Below are 19,078 nucleotides of genomic sequence, written 5' to 3'. Positions count from 1 at the left end.
TATTCACTGCTCTCATGTCTACCTCATTTCTACAATTCTCAGATTGTCTGAGAAAGAACTCATCAAGGAAGACTGCCATCTATCTGCCCAGTCCAGTGCACCAAGAAACCCATAACATTCCTACCAAGAACCTTTCTGGGCCCAACACTAGGGCAGGTAGCTATTTCCTGAAAGCAGCTGAGATGAGGGCCACCCAGTGCACCAGGATCCTGACCTCTCTCTCACCCGTCTCACATCTTCCTTTTCCTTCCTTTCTTCCTTCTGGTGTCCTAATCTCCCGTGTAAGCACAGGGCAGATTCTAAAATGCTCTGGGTGATGCTTCCCTTTGCATCTCAACAGCTAGAGCCATAACAGGAATTGTAAAGGCCTACCTGTGCCAATGACTCCAAAAGAAACACCACTCACCCACCAGTCAAACTAACTCTCACATGAGGTCTCAGAAGGAACGAATCTCAGTTGGAATTAATTCAGCAATTCTCAACTATTAATTTACAGGTAGCATAGAATCCACAATATGATGTCTTCTTGAAAATACATTTCAGTATCCCAATCGGTAAAACAAAAGAGCCGGAAGAGTTCGGTTCACTGAAGAATTACAGTAAGCTGCATGTTCAAACACACAGAAATTAAAGTGAGCACCAAAGGCAGAGTAAAGTCTTCTAACTTCTTTCCTACCAACCTGTGCTCATCTGCTGGGCTGAGCAGGTATCCAGCAGGGTCAGCAAACCCATGCGTGGTTAGGCTAAAGAAACATGTCACAACAGCAGCACTAAAGAAAGCCACCAGCACTGACAGCCAAAGGAGAGCACTACAATGGAGAATGGGCGGCCCCTCTGCAGGAGAGCACAGCCTCTTAGCCCCTGACCTTCAAAGCTGTAGTCACTAAGCCCACCACTCAGCCAGGATCCTTTCCTAACCTGCCCTTCCTTCCACTCATTCTTACCTCCTTAGCTCAAAAACCAATTACTTAAACTTGTGTTTTCAGGGGGCTGGGGTACAGCTTCACTCTCTAGCACAAATGTGGGAGCCCAGGTCCAATTCCTAGAGCAACCCAAATATCCAAAAGTGAGGTTATTTCCCAAGTCTCTTTGATATCTATATTGTTAAAGTCATTTAGCCTTGACAAACAGAGACCTCTCAGGGCAGCCACAGTGTCTCATCCTCAGGAGGTTGGAAAGTATCAGGCACCTTCCACAGAAGTTTCTCAAAACCAGGTCAGGAGTGAGGGCTCCGATTCACTAAGTTCCCATGCTTGTAGCTCTATGTATCCTTCCTTCTCTACCACAAATACTGCTAAACCTCCAAGAAAAGGGCATCTGGCTCATTTCTACGGACAAGAAAGTGCTGGCGGACAGCATCCTTCAACACAGCCAGCCCTAGCAAAAGGGTACATGAAAACAGTTGTATAAATAAATAAATAAAGGAAGGAAGGAAGGAAGGAAGGAAGGAAGGAAGCAAGCAAGCAAGCAAGCTGGGCCTGGTGGGTCCGGTGTTATTCCTGCCATTCAGGAGACTGATCCAGGAAGATCATAGTATCAAAACCCACCTGGGCTACAGAGTATGTTCAAGCCTGGGTAACTTACTGAGACTCTGTCTCAAACAGTAAAAAAAGGAAAAAGCACAAGAGAAAATAGCCCATTGGTCAGAGGTCCTTTTATAACATACACAAGGCCCTGGATTGAATCTCTGAAATAAATAACAGACAATGCAAATACCCTCTCTAGACTTGGGTTTACGGCTTCAGGGGGCAAAGGTTGAGAGACAGTAACTAAATCCAGAGTAATTTCATTTAAAAAAGAGAGAGAGAGGGAGAGAGAGAGAGAGAGAGACTTTAGGATGAAATCCAAATATTTGTTTCTTTCCTTCCTTCCTTTCTTCTTCATCTTCCTCCTCCTCCTCCTCTTCCACCTTTTTCCCCTTTTGTGGGATTACTAGAGATGAAACCTAAGGTACCATACAAGTGATGCCCCACTGGGCTACTGAGAGTGTCTATCCAGTGAATACAAGGGGATACGTACATAAAGAGGGTTAAACAGGATCTTGCACTTGCAAGAACATGAAGCATGTTAGGGGAAACCAAAAGACTCAAGAGCCTGGACACCTTTAAGAGTTGGCTTCAAACTCTTAATGAAAACTCAGGAGTTTGTCAGCCACTAGCCCAAAGGCATAAAGGACAGAGTTCTACTGCCATGTCCTGAGTCCCTACCTGGAGAGTCCACTCAAGAATGCAGGCACGAGAATTTGTTCTTCTACCAGCAGGGTACCAGTTAAACCTCAGGACGTGGGAGATACTGCTAAGAGTCACACTACATTTAATGTCCGAACAGTGCTGGACCTCTGAACAGTGCTGTATTCTGAGACTGAAATCTTTATTCTACAAAGAAGCTCCTTAAACAGGGAGGTAAACAACTCAAAACAGCTTGGATATCCCTGAAACTAACCAGATTCACTGTGCCACTCCATGCAAAAGTAAACAAACAAACAAACAAACAAACAAAGCTGAGAGACCCACTCAGAAGAGCAGAGCTCAGCTGCAATGACAACTCAGGGACCAGCTGGATACCTGGAAGCAGAAAAAACCTGGAGGAGTTTTAGACAAACTGAGGCACCTAGAAAGGACACTGTCTACCTATTTAGCTGCCTGCGGTCTGTGCCATGTGCTCCAGGTCCCTAGCTTTGAGAGCTGGATAGGCTTTGGTGATGCAGATGTCTGAGTCATTTCTGGCTCCTTTAAGTAACCTTTCACCCATATTCCTTTAAGTAACCCCCCAAAAAGTCAGATTTCACCAAGTTTTGGCTTTTATGGTATTCACACTTAAGTCTGTTTTGAGTTCCCTATCTAAAGTGAGTAGACATGTATGTTATGTCTCCCCAGGGAAAGTTCTGTCACATAATGAATAGCACCATACTGAGGTACACTCAGAAGTCCTACTGTTTAAATACCTGTAACTAAAATAGCAAAACTGTCAGGCGGTGGTGGCGCACACCTTTAATCCCAGCTCTTGGGGAGGCAGAGGCAGGCAGATTTCTGAGTTCAAGGCCAGTCAGTGAGTTCCAGGACAGCCAGGGCTACACAGAGAAACCCTGTCTCTTAAAAACAAAAACAAAAACAAAAACAAAAACAAAAACAAAAAAAAGCAAAACTAGGCTGGCAAGATGGCTCATCAGAAAAAGCTGTTTGCCATCAAGCACTGGTGAACTGAGTTCAATCTACAAGACCCTGAAGAAGAATGCCAACTCCCAATATGCTGTCCTGTTACTTCCACTCGCTTACTTTGGCACATATGTGCACACATGCATGTGAACACATGCATATACACACACACACAATAAGTAAATGAAAATTTTAATAACTAAACTCCCTTAAAAGCTAAGAAACTGGACCACGAAGATCGGAAAGGAATGGAATCACTGAAAACCCAGAGTCTCTTAACAAACCTTAGGAACTATTCACTGCATCTCTCACACTAGGAGGGCCACTCCTAACTGCTGCCGTCTTCTTCAGGGTAAGAATACAAGTCTGATGGAGTGATAAGCCGCTTAGCAAGTTTACAATCAGTTTTTAAGCAGTAATCCCTCAGGGAAGTGAACATTCCTCCCTGATCCTTCTGAGGGCAAGGCAGTATCCGAAGCTTCTGCGTGGGAACTTTTTCAGGATTAAGGGGCAGCCAGCACTTTGGATTTATAGCATATCTTTTCTAGAAACAGACCAGAGGCATCAGTGAAATGCAGCTAGGGACCTTCCAGGTATTATTTGACAGTGATTACCTAAGCAGAGCTCACTCGAGGAAGACAAGACCACCAGAACCCTCAGCATTAAGTTGTTGCCACTAAACCACAGGTTTATGTTTGCCATGGGAAGGCTAACAGGATGGAACCACAAATCTTTAATGTAAGGTGATGACCATGGAGAGCGCCCTTGAAGCTGGCAAAAATGCCTGAGCCAGGAAGGATCTCCTCTGGAAAACGAGGGCAGCTATGAGGCATTCCCCAGCATCACTCCTGAACCACATGACTGCATTTTTCCATAAAAGGTGGGAGTTGTAATAGTAGTGTACTGAGCAGACACCAGCCCACTACAGCAGATGGAACCCACCAACTCATTTTACCAAACCTTCAAAAAGGTACACACAACTATCTCTCCTTGCCAAAACCAGGGCAGAGCTGACTGGGTGAGTCTAAGAAAGTTCACACGGGATTACTGATTGATTTCCTGAGGCCTAACTACAGATCAGTACCTGAAAACGAGAAACTGCCCTCAAAAACCTTCAGAGCTGGTTTTCCATACTGGAGCTACACAAACCACACTCTACACTTCTCACACACACACTACACCAAAATCCAAAAGCATAAGTTTATGAAAAGGGAAAAAAAAAGAACGAGAAGAAAAGACTCAGTAACCTAATCCAGCCAACACAGGGGCTCTTCCCAAAGGAAAAGCAGGCTGGAAACATTCCCAGCTTATGTACATAATTCACTAGGGCTCAGGTAAGATTCCATTTTGTAAGAGCTGAACTTTAAACACAAAGTCACCGGTGGTGCAACATTCACACACTAACACCAGCACCCCTAAATGAAAACCACTGCTACCTCTGCCACAGTGACAACCTCACAGTGAGAAGCTGCCGACCATGAACTCCTGCAAAGTTCTGTCAGGGCTCAGAAAAGCTCACCATCTATGACAACTTCAAGCTAGCTGTCACTCAGTGCTTTCTGCTCACGACAGACATGGCAAACACTGGCTTTTTTTTTTTTTTTCCTTAAGTAAATATAAAAGATGGGCCAAAGGATCAAGAGCAGGCAGTGTCTTTCAGGGCTGAGGAGATTTTCGTCGTGGACTGGGGGAGGGGAAGGAGCATTCTGGATGTTTCTATTCTTGGCAAGAAGAGCACCTCCTGGTCCTAACATCTAAAGACGCTAAGGCAGAAACGTTCTCAGGAAGTTAACTAGCCCGATGCTAAGGGGCTTCATCTTGGGGTGTGGTGGTGGGGAGCAAGGTGTGGAGGACAGAAAGGGATCAGAGGGCAGGCTGAATTCTAGAGCATAGAAAGATCCAGGAGAAGGACAAGCAAGAATGCATCGGGAAGGTGTGGACAGTTAGGAGAGGAGGAAGGTAGAGATGACTACGAAAAGGAGAGGATAGCTCCACTTTTTCCAAAGGAATTCCAAAGAAAGGTCCACCGAGACTGGTCAAGCTATGAAGGAATGAATGGCCACCGATGCTCTGGAGGCCCCACTGGGGCTCCCCATCCCCCACCCATCATCCCCCCCTCCCGCCTGTGGGCGTGTTCCCCGCTGTGCGGGTGTGCCGACCCTCCAAGACGCAGGCCACGACGCCAGCACTCACCCCACGACTCCCTGGTTGTAGTTCCGTCGCTTCCACGGGGTCCCGCTGTACACGCCCCCGCCGCCGTCCGCCCGTCCGCCTCCGGCCGCGCGCCCTCCGCTGGGCTGCAGCAGGCTGTAGTTGAGTCCGTAGGTGCTGGCCTTGTTGTCACGTTTCCTCTTGTTGCTGCTGCCCGAGGCCGGGTCGGTAGACTCGGAGGCGGGGAGTGCGGCCGCCGGTCGCGGGGACGAGGGAGCCGATGGGACCGGCGACGCCGAGGGGCCCGCCGATGCCCGCCGTGCCCAGGCCGCCGGCTGGTGGTGATTGTTGTTGTTGTTGGTCGTCTCCAGGGGCAGGAAGTCCCGCTGCTCCGCGGGCACGGCGAGGCCGCCCAGTGGGCGCTCCCCCGAGCGGAACATGCCGGCCGGGGCCGGGGCCGTGCCGCCGGGGCTGCCGGGGCCGCTGCCGCTCCCGCCGCTCGCGCTGCTCGCGCCGCTGCTGTGACAGTGGTGGTTGAAGTAGAGGTTCCTCAGCCCCTGGGTCGTCTCCCAGATCTGCATCCACAGACTATTGGACGGTCCGAGCTGCTCTGGCTGGAACCAGGCGATCCTCGGATCCATCAAACGGCGGCGGCCGCTGCCCCCGCCCCTCCCGGCCGCCCGCAGGGCCGCCGCCGCCGCCGCTGCCTCAGGCGCACGCCCGCCCTCGGCCGCCGCCGCCGCTGCCACCCGGGTTCCGCCACGGGCGGCGCGGTAGCGCAGGGAGCCTGGCCGGCGCCGGCGGCGTCGCTCCCGCCCTCGGGGCTCGCAGGCCCTCCCCCCTCCCTCCGCCCCTCCGCCGAGCCCCTGTCACCGGGGTTCCCGTGCAAATGGCGGCGGCGGATCCCGAGAAGGGCGAGCGGCGGCGGCGGTGGTGGCGGCGGCGGCAGCAGCAGCGGCGGCGGCGGCGGCAGCGGCGGCGGCAGCGGGACGCGCCTGCTCCGTAGCGTCCGTGCTGCTCGGCCCCGGGGCGGGGCCTCCGCCGGCTCCGCCCCTCGCTCCGCTCCGCCTGCCCCGCCGCCGCGCTCGCCCCGCCCCGTCCCTGCTGCCAGCCGTCCGCGGGTTCCCCGAGGCCGCACCGCGCGTCACAGAGGCCGCGGCAGGCTGCAGGCAGCGGGGCCGCAACCGCCTGGTCAACCGTCCCGCGCTAGCTTAGCTGGGGTCGCACGTACCTGGGCCTCCGGGCACCTCGGACGCGCGCGCCGCCGCAGGACTCTGTTGCCGCTCAAGCGCCGCCGAGGCACACGAGGCGGCTGCCGACTCCGCGGAAAGTGACTGGTTTGCGCCGCCCACCCCGCTCCGGACCGCCGGCTCCGCCCCTCGGTCCCGGCGCGGCCCCGGGGCTCCTGGCCGCGCGCCGCGCGAGCACGAGAAGGGCGGGCTTCCGCTCAAGGGCCGGGTTAGCACGCGGCTGCACGCGCATCTCGGTTCCGGAGCGGTCTCAGCGGCCTCTGGGTCGCGAGTGCTGGCACCGCTGCCCGGCTGGAGGGCCACACAGCGCGGCTGTTCCAAGGTGCACTTACGAGCTCAAAGCCCCTCAACTTTCATAACTAAGAATACTCGAAGCCTTTTAAACCTAAAATCACACTACCGTTGCGGTTAATGATCGTTTTTCATAGAATGCCCATTTGTGTAGCTTTCTTCTGGCGCGAAAAATAACCAAAAAGGGGGCAGGGGGTGGTTGTCAGTAATTAACATTATCCAGAAGACTAGAACACTTACTGTGCGCATGCTTCAAGCTCGCTGCAAATTCCAGAACCGAGTCCCTGACTGACACTTGAGTTTTGGCTCTGTGCCCAGTTCAATATCCTGGAAAGTTTGGGGTGGTGGTGATTGGTTTTGTTTATTTACTTATTTTGCAAAGGATTAAAAATCTGTTTGTCACAGAATGAATCATTGCTCTACGTTTTTTCTTAGGGGGAAAAAAAAAAAAAGAATACAATGACCACTGGCTGAGCTAATTGTAACTCTATTAGAGTGCTTGCTTAGCACACGAAATGCCCTGAGGTTGGTGCCAGACCCTCAGCAGGAAAGGAGAATCTCCGATTCATGGCCATCCATAGCTACATAACAACTTGAGACTCAAGCCCTCCTTTTCCGGACGGGGACACACACACACACACACACACACACACACACATGAAAGTGAAGACACACTATTAAATGTTTCCATTTCTTCCCCAAGTCTCTGTACAATACATGTCAAAATACAAGACATTCAGTTATTTTGCACTTTTCTGCAAATGTCATGTTATAAGTCACTGCCATTGGTATTTTTTTACATTTTTGTATATTTAATTTTTTTTCCATTACAATAGTACCTTAACAAAAGTTATTTGTTGTATGTGAGCTATTTTTTTTTCTTTCAGCAAATGTGAAGAACTACTAGAGGCTAGCAAAAATGATCAAATAAGATGATATACAAGAGCACTTTATAGGAGCTGGAGATGGCTCAACCTTTAAAGCCTCTAAGAGTACTGGCTGCTCTTCCAGGGGACCCAAGTTCAAATCCCGGCACTCACATGGCAACTCACAACTGTCCAGTTCCAGGGGATCTGACACACAACACAGACTTACATGCAAGCAAAACTCTAATGTACATAAAAATAAAAAATTGTAAAAGTACTTTATAAATTCAAATGTAAGCCGGGCATGGTAGCGCATGCCTTTAGTCCCAGCATTTGGGAGGCAGAGACAAGCAGATTTCTGAGTTCAAAGCCAGCCTGGTCTACAGAGTGATTTCCAGGACAGCCAGGGCTATACAGAGAAACCCTGTTGTCCCGTCCCCCCCCAAACAAACAAAAAAAAAAAACCCAAAAATCAAAAACAAAAATAAAATCAAATCAAATGTGGGTGAGCTACCACCCTCAGGGATATCATGCAGCAGCAAGGAATGCTGGCTGCCCAACCCTGCCCAGTCGGCCCAGTCCTGCCTGTAACTTAGCCACTCCTTCAAGCTGTCAGCAGATCCTGAGCTATCTATCCTCCACACAGAGCTAAGTTAAAGTGACCTTAGAGAAGTTAATCAACCAGGGTATTTGGCAGCTTTCCGTGAATTTACTGCCTGAATGAGGAGGCAAAGAGAGGTAAATATTCAAACTCAATCCATTCAATTAATTCAACAAATATGTCAAGAGGCAATTATATACCAGGTTCTGAGGATACAGCAAAGAACAATGTTGATAAGGTCCATGCCTTCATGGACCTTGTGTCCAGTGAGTGAAGCAAGCATATAATCCCACTCTGGTCAGTGCTAAGGGGAAAAAGCAGGCTAAAGGAATCCTATTTTTAGATGAGCTAAGCAGGGAAGGCTGCTCTGAGGTAGTGTTATTTGAGGAAGGACTTAGGTAAGAGACGAAGCCGTGATCATTTACAGAATGATTTCTTTGATGGAGTAGTAAGTCCAAAGGTCCTGAGGTAGAAATCTGATTTGTGTACAAAATAATAAAGTGATTTAATTAAATATTGAATGTGTGGCATAGACACTTAGAGTATATATTCTCAAAGATTCCTTAAAAAAATCATCTGACCCAGAGATAGCTTGTTAGGTAAAGTGCCTCCCATGTAAGCATGAAGACTTAAACACCCACATTAAAACAAAACAAAGCAAAACAAAACAAAACAAAACAAAACAAAACAAAAAAAGGAATAGTCAGGCAGTAGAGGCACACTTCTTTAATCCTAACACTCAACAGGCAGAGGCAGGTGGATCTGAGTTCAAGGCCAGCCTGGTCTACAAAGTGAGTTCCAGGACAGCCAGGACTATACAGAGAAACCCTGTCTCGAAAAAAAAAAAAAAAGAAAGAAAGAAAGAAAGAAAGAAAGAAAGAAAGAAAGAAAGAAAAAAGAAAGAAAAAAGAAAGAAAAGAAAGGAAAAGAAAAGAAAAGAAAAAACCTGTATAAGGCACAGCAAGGTCAACCTAGGCTTCTTGGCACCAGGCCCTGGTCAGAGGCTCTGTCTCTTTTTCTTTTCTTTTCTTTTTTTTTTTTTTTTTTTTTTTTTTTTTGGTTTTTCGAGACAGGGTTTCTCTGTCTAGCTCTGGCTGTCCTGGAACTCACTTTGTAGACCAGGCTGGCCTCGAACTCAGAAATCCTCCTGCCTCTGCCTCCCGAGTGCTGGGATTAAAGGCATGTGCCGCCACCACCTGGCCCATAATAATTGTCATTATGACTAAATCTATGGCGGTATATGATTAAATTACTCCTCTCTGGCTGACAGGGACTGTGAATGAGATGAGCAGTGTGAGTAGACCTCACCCAGTCTCACCAGCCATCGACTGAGTGCCTGAATAGGAAAAAAATAATAAGCTAAGGGAAAAGAGAGTCCCTCTCTGTGCCTAGTTGCTCCTGCTGGAACATCAGACTTATGCCCTCAACTGGGACCTGAGGCCTTTAGCCCTCCAGTTCATAGTGATGCACCATTGGCTTTCCTGGACCACCAGGGTGCAGATTGAAGAGCATCAAGTTTTTCAACAATTCTAAGCCTATGAACCATTTCCTTTAAATGCAATAAAGATGTGTATGTGTGTATACAAACACGTATATGGCCAGGCAATGGTGGCACATGCCTTTAATCCTAGCACTTGGGAGGCAGAGGCAGGCGGATTTCTGAGTTTGAAGCCAGCCTGGTCTACAAAGTGAGTTCCAAGACAGCCAGGGCTATACAGAGAAACCCTGTCTCGAAAAAACAAAACAGAACAAACAAACAAACAAAAAAAACAGAAAAACCAAACCAATCAAACAAACACGTATATGTATACTTGTGTGTATGTACATTCATATATATGCATATATATATACACATATATATGCACATATATGTATGCACACATACATATACATGTATGTATGTATGTATGTACATATGTATGTATGTATGTATGTATGTATGTATGTATGTATGTATGTATATAATGTTTCTGTCTTTCTGGAAAACCACAATACAGACTTTGGTCCTTAAAATGGCCCTAGAGGAACAGAATACAGAATACAGAGTACACACAGTGATCTCTGGTATTAGTGATAGAACCCTTTAAATGTAGAGCCTATTTAGAAGAAGTTGGGTAAATGGGGACATGCCCTCAAAGAGGATATAGGCAGTGTATTCATTTTGACAAGACACCTGAATGAAGCACATTAAGGGAGGAAGGGTTTTTTAGGTTCTGGGCTTCAGAAGGTCCAGCACATGATGGTGAGAAAGGTGTGGTGACAGAGACAGCTCAGTCTTGCTCAGTGGGAACCTGAGGTGGGTGGTCATGTCACAGGTGAGCCAGGAGGCAGAGGATAAGCAGGCTAGAACCAGACCACACAAACCTCAAAGCCCATGCCTAGTAACCCACCTACACTAGCTAGGTCCCAGTGACCTATACTAGGGATCTATACTAGCTAGGTCCCAGTGACCTATACTAGGGATCTATACTAGCTAGGTCCCGTGTCTCAAAGGTTTCATAGCCTGCCCTGCCCAAACACTATCACTGTCTGGAGATCTAGTAAATGTTCAAACCCATAAGCCTGTGAGGGGTATGTGGCATTCAAACTGTAATGGGCTTCTGTCCTTGTGTCTCTGCCTTGCTTCTGTTTCCCAGCGGCCAAGGAGTCAGACAATTTTGTTCAGCTGTATGTCTGATATGTGATGTACTGCCCCGTGACAGGCTCACAAGCATTTGGCCAACAAGCAATGAACTGACCCCTCCAAAACTATGGACCAAAAGAAATCTTTCCTCCTTGAAAGCTGAATCTTTTATCAAATTTTGTCACATGAATGCAATGTTACAGATGAAATTGGTTTTGTAATCTGATTAGATATAAACATGCTAACAACTCCATGTCTAGTTTAGTGCTTCTCAGACTTCCCAATGCTGTGACCCTTTAATACAGTTCCTCGTGTTGTGGTGACCCCCACACACACCCATACAATTATTTCCTTTGCCACTTCATAACTATAATTTTGCTGCTGTTATGAATTATAATGTAAATATCTGTGTTTTCAATGGTTTTAAGTGACCCCTAGAGTCACAACACAGGTCAAGAAACCCTGGTCGAGGAGCAAAGAGAGTTCTAGGGGCCCGCAGAGTGATCCAGCTATAAATATTAAAAACAAACAAACAAACAAACAAACAAAGGGCTGGAGAGATGGCTCAGCGGTTAAGAGCATTGAGTACTCTTTCAGAGAACCTGGGTTTATTTTCCAAAACCTGCGTGGCAGCTCACAACTGCCTGTAACTCCAAGACATACATACAGGTAAAACACCAATGCACATAAAATAAAATAAAAATATCTACATTGGACATTGTTAATCAACTACATAAAAAAAAAAAAAAGATGGGGGCTTGGAGAGGTGGCTCAGTGGCTAAGAACACTGACTGCTCTTTCAGAGGACCCAGATTCAATTCCCAGCACCTACATGGCAGCTCACAGTTCTCTGTAACTCCAAGATATGATGCCCTCACACAGACATACGTACAGGTAAAACAGCAATGCACATAAAATAATAATAAATAATTGTAAAAAAAGAAGAAGAAGAAGAGCCAGGCAGTAGTGGCACATGCCTTTAATCCCGAGCTCAGGAGGCAGAGACAAGCAGATCTTTGTGTGCTTGAGGCCAGCCTGATCTACAAAGTGAGTTCCAGGACAGTGAGTGGGGTTAAGAAACTTTATCTCAGAAACAAAAAACGATGACGGTCTGGAGCTGAAGCTCTGGTGGATCAGCCCTGCCCAGGAGGCATGAGGCCCTGGGGTAATAATGTTTAGCAACACATAAAACAGCCATGGTGGCACTTCTTGCACACCTTGCAGGGACTCTAGCTGGCCCGAGCATGGCAAACGTGGCTCTGGCAGGCCTTGTCCTTCCCTCTTTCTCTTTGCTGTGCTGAAAGCCATCTAAAGGTAACCCCCTCCCCAGGTGTGTCCCCTTTTTTGGCCAGCTACTCTTCCTGAGGCTGACTACCAAAGTCCAGCTATCAAAGTGTTGAAGTTCAGCAACCAAAAGCCCCCTTCGGCTCACTTAATTAAGCTTGTCCAATTAAAATTAAACACCTCATCCTAATCCAGGGTTTCCCCTGTTACCTTTATAAACCACCGTTTACGATGGGCCACGGCTATCTCCTCTCTAACCAGAGTCAGTTCTTTGCCCTACTCGGGTCAAATGCCCCACCCCTTGTTCCCTTTCCCTTTCTTCCTCATCCTCTATCTCCTGAATTTTCTCTTACTCCCTGTCCTTTGTCACTCTGTCTGAGGCAAATAAATCTCTTTTGTGCTGGGAATTTGCTTGGTCTTGGAGGTCCTGAGCCAAAACTGATCCCTTCCATCGTGGCACCCAGGAGAGCCAGATGTTCAGGACCACCCTCAGCTTCATAGGACATTCAAGGGCACTTTGGGCAATAGGAGACCCTCTTAAAGAGGTGGGGGAGGGAAGGGGAAAGACAGGAAAGGAAATATGAAGCTGAGTGTATATGGTACTGCCAAAAGTTTGGCATGGAGCTGGAGAGATGGCTCAACGGGTAAAACTACGAGCTGTTCAGGCATGAGAACAGTTCAAATGTCCAGAACCCATTTTAAAAGGCTGGAGGTGGCATACACACCTGTACGCCCTGACCTGGGAGACTGAAGGGAATATTAAGACAAGAGGATCAGGGCTGGAGAGATGGCACAGTAGTTAAGAGCGCTTATTGCCCCTTCCAGGCATTTTGAGTTCAATTCCCAGCAACCACATGGTGGCTCACAATCATCTGTAATGGATCTGATGTCCTCTTCTGGAGAATCTGAAGACAGTGACATAAAATAAGCCTTTTTTTTTTTAATGTTGGGAGCCAGGCAGTGGAGGCGCACCCCTTTAATCCCAGCACTTGGGAGGCAGAGGCAGGCAGATTTCTGAGTTTGAGGCCAGCCTGGTCTACAGAGTGAGTTCCAGGACAGCCAGAGTTATACAGAGAAACACTGTCTTGAAAAATAAAATAAAATAAAGTAAAATAAAATAAAAAAATAAAATAAAATGTTGCTTCCTTCTGGGAAAACATGGCTAAAACATGTCTAAAAAAAAGCCAGGGGACTGGTGAGATGGCTCAGTGGGTAAGAGCACCTGACTGCTCTTCCAAAGGTCCAGAGTTTAAATCCCAGCAACCACATGGTGGCTCACAACCATCCATCCGTAACGAGATCTGACTCCCTCTTCTGGAGTGTCTGAAGACAGCTACAGTGTACTTACATATAAATAAATAAATCTTTTTTTTTAATTTATTTATTTAATGTATATGAGTACACGGTCTCTATCTTCATGCACACCAGAAGAGGGCATCAGATCTCATTACAGATGGTTGTGAGCCACCATGTGGTTGCTGGGATTTGAACTCTGGACCTCTGGAAGAGCAGTTGGTGCTTTTAACTGCTGAGCCATCTCTCCAGCCCCTAAATAAATCTTTAAAAAAAAAAAAAGTCAGAAGGAACCCTGAGACTTGCTGTCTGCCAGCAACACTTCAGGTTCAGTGAAATGCCCTATTTCAAGGAATGAGACGAAGAATAATAGAGCAGGGAAACCCTACTTTCTCCTATAACTTCTCTTCTCACACATACATATGACTATACTGTGCACACACATACACATACACACAAAAGCAATCAGAATCCTAATGAATGTAATTAAGTTAGCTGGTCACTGCTAATCTGATGGGACAAAGCACATTAAAGGGCTGCTGTTGTTTGACAAAACTATTCCTGGGGAGGCACAACACTCACATCTACTCACCCCAGATGGGGATCACACAGCAGACCAAAATACAGATACCTCCAAAGTCCAACTTGGCGAAGCCAACCTGACCCGCAGGATGAGAAGCGCTGGCCTACAGGCTTCTGTGTGTGCCCTGAAGGCGATTTACCTCCTCCTGTAGGTGTAGGCTGAGACTAATGAAAATCTTGGGACTGGCTGGATTGTGAGGCAAACTGAATTTCCAGCCTCCAAGCGTGTCTACTGTTAAAGTAAGGTCACCGACTAGGAAAGGAAAAAATGCAGTTATTTGGAATGTGGGAACATCTCGAGCAGCAACCCTGAGCCTTATACCCTGACGAGTCTAATTTGTTAAAGGACTCTCCATTCAAAATAGAATTGGTCCTCCAGCCCTAGTGGTCTGTCTACTCACTTCATGAACCGCAGCTCAGACAAGTAACTGAGAACTGCTGAGAGACCCTGGAATGGCCTCCCTTGAGTCAGATCCCGGGCAGAATCCTGTCCATCCTCCTCAGGACTAAATCCACTCTCCCTCTTTGCTCCTAGGCCTTTAACTAGACTGAAATTCCGGCAGGACACTTAAAGGTGCAGTACAACATATGAACCATGAATAGGTGTGGCAATTAAAAAAAAAAAAAGAATCCGGGCAGTGGTGGTACACGCCTTTAATCCCAGCATTTGGGAGGCAGAGTCAAGCAGATCTCTGAGTTCAAGACTAGCCTGGTCTACAGAGTGAGTTCCAGGACAGCCAGGGCTACACAGAGAAACCCTGTCTCCAAAAAACATAAAAGAAAGACAAAACCAATTAACCAACCAACAACAAATGCGTAAGCTTACTAGTAAGCCGTACATAGGCAGAAACAGAACAGCGAGTGTGACGAGATACTGAGATTGTTAAACCAGAAGGAACACAAAGTGGAACGTAGTGACACAGCTCACTACACAGGAATTCTGCTGCCTTCCTTCCCCTTCCTTTCTTCCTCCTCTTCCTCTTTCTTATTTAAAAAAAAATTGGGGGGGGGGGGATTGAGACAGGGTTTCTCTGTATAGCTCTGGCTGTCCTGGAACTCACCCTGTAGACCAGGCTGGCCTCCAATTCAGAAATCCGCCTGTCCCTGCCTCCGAAGTGCTGGGATTAAAGGCGTGTGCCACCACACCTGGCTCTCCTCTTCCTCTTTCTTTGTAGGCATGCATGAATGTATGTACAGATGTATTAGACATTGGATCCAGAACCTTACAATTACTAGAAAAGTTCTCTGCCACCCATGTCTGCCCTTCAACCCCATTCTGCCTATAGTTGTTACAGTTTGCGTGGGGGGCTTAAACGTGGACCAAAATGAGACCCAGTTGGAGCAAGCTTTAAAAAAAGCCATGCCTCGGTTTAACTGTAAAGGAAAGCACCAGCCACAAAGCCTAGAGAGATTGGAATGTTGGCCCAACATGGGATTTCTGTAAGGGCACCAAGGAGTATGCCCTAAAAGGGATAAATCTATGGGAACAGCCCAGCAGCATCCTTGAAGGACTCTATTTGCTCTTCACTGTAGACCAGAGCCTCTAAACAGGGGCTGTCATCACTGAACTGAGAATCCCAATGATGTGCAAATGCAGCTGAATTCCCCCCTCCTACCCAGGTGGCAGGTTGGATGCTTGACCACCAGGGTGAAGGGGAAGAGGCTTCCCCAGGAGAACACAGTGAAGACATCCATCAGAATGTTGGACTCACACAGACATACGGTATCGGCTGGTCGACCGTGTTGTTCTTAGAAGTGAAATATGAGGGACTGCCATGTTCTGCACAGCTCTGGGCATTTCTTGTCTGGGACTGCGAGAGAGTGAAGAAAAGATGGACACGGGAGGAAGTAAGTCCCCTTTAGGGTACACACAGGGGACATTGGGATAGGATTGCCTGGGTTGAGACAATCAGAGATGAAGAAGTCGCGACCCCCTAGATGCTCAGCATGCTTATTATATACAGAGAGGAACAAGGAGGCTGGTTTAGCTAATGTCAGCAGGAGCAGTCAGTCTCTGTCGGGAAGAGTCTTCAGGCTGTAAATAACTTGGGAGATCAAGCGACAGTGGATTCACACCATCCACATTTGCACTAGGGCCAGCGGAAGGCCTCACCTGAGGAAGGCCTTGGCACTGCCACTGCCTTGGGGCTGAGGCACTGGGACTTTTGATACAGCCATACCCATGCTAACAGTACATGCTCAGTCTGGGCTCAGTCCTCCCTACATGCTCAGTCTGGGCTTCAGTCCTCCCTACATGCTCAGTCTGGGCTCAGTCCTCCCTACATGCTCAGTCTGGGCTCAGTCCTCCCTACATGCTCAGTCTGGGCTTCAGTCCTCCCTACATGCTCAGTCTGGGCTTCAGTCCTCCCTACATGCTCAGTCTGGGCTTCAGTCCTCCCTACATGCTCAGTCTGGGCTCAGTCCTCCCTACATGCTCAGTCTGGGCTCAGTCCTCCCTACATGCTCAGTCTGGGCTTCAGTCCTCCCTACATGCTCAGTCTGGGCTCAGTCCTCCCTACATGCTCAGTCTGGGCTTCAGTCCTCCCTACATGCTCAGTCTGGGCTTCAGTCCTCCCTACATGCTCAGTCTGGGCTCAGTCCTCCCTACATGCTCAGTCTGGGCTTCAGTCCTCCCTACATGCTCAGTCTGGGCTTCAGTCCTCCCTACATGCTCAGTCTGGGCTCAGTCCTCCCTACATGCTCAGTCTGGGCTTCAGTCCTCCCTACATGCTCAGTCTGGGCTCAGTCCTCCCTACATGCTCAGTCTGGGCTCAGTCCTCCCTACATGCTCAGTCTGGGCTCAGTCCTCCCTACATGCTCAGTCTGGGCTTCAGTCCTCCCTACATGCTCAGTCTGGGCTCAGTCCTCCCTACATGCTCAGTCTGGGCTTCAGTCCTCCCTACATGCTCAGTCTGGGCTCAGTCCTCCCTACATGCTCAGTCTGGGCTTCAGTCCTCCCTACATGCTCAGTCTGGGCTTCAGTCCTCCCTACATGCTCAGTCTGGGCTTCAGTCCTCCCTACATGCTCAGTCTGGGCTTCAGTCCTCCCTACATGCTCAGCCTGGGCTTCAGTCCTCCCTACATGCTCAGTCTGGGCTCAGTCCTCCCTACATGCTCAGTCTGGGCTTCAGTCCTCCCTACATGCTCAGTCTGGGCTCAGTCCTCCCTACATGGATGACCAACTCTTGGAGTCTCACTTGATCTATATAAGCAGGAAGTTGGAGGTGAAACAATCACAAGTCTACCTTGAACCCTAACAACATGAAGCACAGCCCCTCAGTGAATCCTTGACTTCAGCCAGTTTATAGACCCAGAGTCCCATTGAGAAAAGGGGAGAGCTGGTCCCCTTAAGGAAGGTCCCATTTAACTGAATCTTTGGGGGCTGGAGAGATGGCTCAAAGATTAAGAACACGTGTTGTTGCTCTTGCAGAGGACCTGGGTTCAATTCCTGCACCCACATGGTAACTCATAACCAGTTGTAACTCCAGCTTTAAGACATCTGACATCGGGCTGGTGAGATGGCTCAGCAGGTAAGAGCACCCGACTGCTCTTCCGGTACTGAGTTCAAATCCCAGCAACCACATGGTGGCTCACAACCATCCATAACAAGATCTGACTCCCTCTTCTGGTGTGTCTGAAGACAGCTACAGTGTACTTACACATAATCAATAAATAAATCTTAAAAAAAAAAGACATCTGACATCTTCAAACCACCAAACATACTAAGCATACAGATGTTAAACACAGATGCACACGAGCTGAACATTCATACACATAAATAAATTAATAAATGGAATTTCTATTTTTTTGTTTTTGTTTCTTCTCTTTTTTTTCTTTTTTCTTCTTTTCTTTCTTTTTTTCTTTCTTTGGTTTTGTTTTTTGTTTTTTGAGACAGGGTTTCTCTGTGTAGTCCTGGCTGTCCTGGAACTCACTCTGTAAACCAGGCTGGCCTTGAACTCAGAAATCTGCCTGCCTCTGCCTCCCAAGTGCTGGGATTAAAGGCCTGCACCACCACCACCCAGCTTGCTTGCTTGCTTGCTCTCTCTCTCTCTTTTTCTTCTTTTCTTTTTTCTCTTTCTTTCTTTCTTTCTTTCTTTCTTTCTTAAAAGATTTATTTATTTATTTATTTATTTATTTATTTATTTATTTATTTATCTATTATATGTAAGTACACTGTAGCTGTTTTCAGATGCACCAGAAGAGGGCATCAGATCTCATTACGGGTGGTTGTGAGCCACCATGTGGTTGCTGGGATTTGAACTTCGGACCTTCGGAAGAGCAGTCGGGTGCTCTTACCCACTGAGCCATCTCACCAGCCCCCATCTTTCTTTCTTTCTTTCTTTCTTTTTTTACAGGGCTTTTTCATGTAGTCTTAGATGTGGTGGAATTCCCTGGCCTCAAACTCAGAGATTCACCTGTCCCTGACTCCTGAGTGCTGGAATTAAAGGCATATGCCACCACTACCCGGCATAAACTGAAATTTTATATTGTAACTTTTTCTCAAGTCTTCCTCAAAAAGACCTATATTCCTTTTTAAAAAAATGATTTATTTATTTCATATATATGAGTACAATGTCACTGTCTTCAGACACTCCAGAGAGGGCATCAAATCCCATTACAGATAGTTGTGAGCCACCATACGGTTGTTGGGACTTGAACTCAGTACCTCTGGAAGACATACAGTTTGATCCCCAGGATCTACAGAGTAGAAAGTCAGTGCTCTTAACCTCTGAGACACCTCTCTAGCCCGACCTATAGTCTTTTGCCTGAGAAAATTAGGAAGAATGAGATAAATAGATATTTCTTGATTGAGTGAGTGAATAAATATTTCTGGATTGACTGAACCTGGCAATCAGCTGATACTGTCCCAGTTTGCCAGTATATCAAGGTGGCTACCACTGAGGGGGCGGAGCTACCAGAGGCCCCTCTGGTAGTGAAATTTTAGCTCAGATCTGCCTCATAGTGGGTCCTTAACCCATCTT

General features: G+C 47.5%; 1 protein-coding gene across 8 annotated transcripts in view; it reads right to left on the bottom strand.

Annotated features, from left to right (window-relative positions):
- Window positions 1–6,638, bottom strand: part of Tent4b (terminal nucleotidyltransferase 4B) — a 64,102-nt gene extending 57,464 nt beyond the window's left edge. For 2 of the 8 annotated variants that reach the window (NM_001164497.1, NM_001164499.1), the window contains exons 1-2: window positions 6,538–6,638; window positions 5,349–5,920 (exon numbers count right to left, since the gene is read on the bottom strand). In NM_001164497.1, the coding sequence (NP_001157969.1) occupies window positions 5,349–5,887 (539 nt within the window). In that variant the 5' untranslated portion in view covers window positions 5,888–5,920; window positions 6,538–6,638. Of the gene's footprint in view, window positions 1–5,348; window positions 6,005–6,537 lie in introns of those variants that run through there. The other 6 variants (XM_006530830.4, XM_006530833.4, NM_001164498.1 and 3 more) reach the window with 5 other exon arrangements.
- Window positions 6,639–19,078: the final 12,440 nt, after the last annotated feature.

Source organism: Mus musculus, chromosome 8 (assembly GCF_000001635.26).
Source record: "Mus musculus strain C57BL/6J chromosome 8, GRCm38.p6 C57BL/6J".
Taxonomy (NCBI): Eukaryota; Metazoa; Chordata; class Mammalia; order Rodentia; family Muridae; genus Mus; species Mus musculus.
Note: the sequence above shows the minus strand (reverse complement) of the source record. Positions and strands in the feature narration are given on the sequence as shown.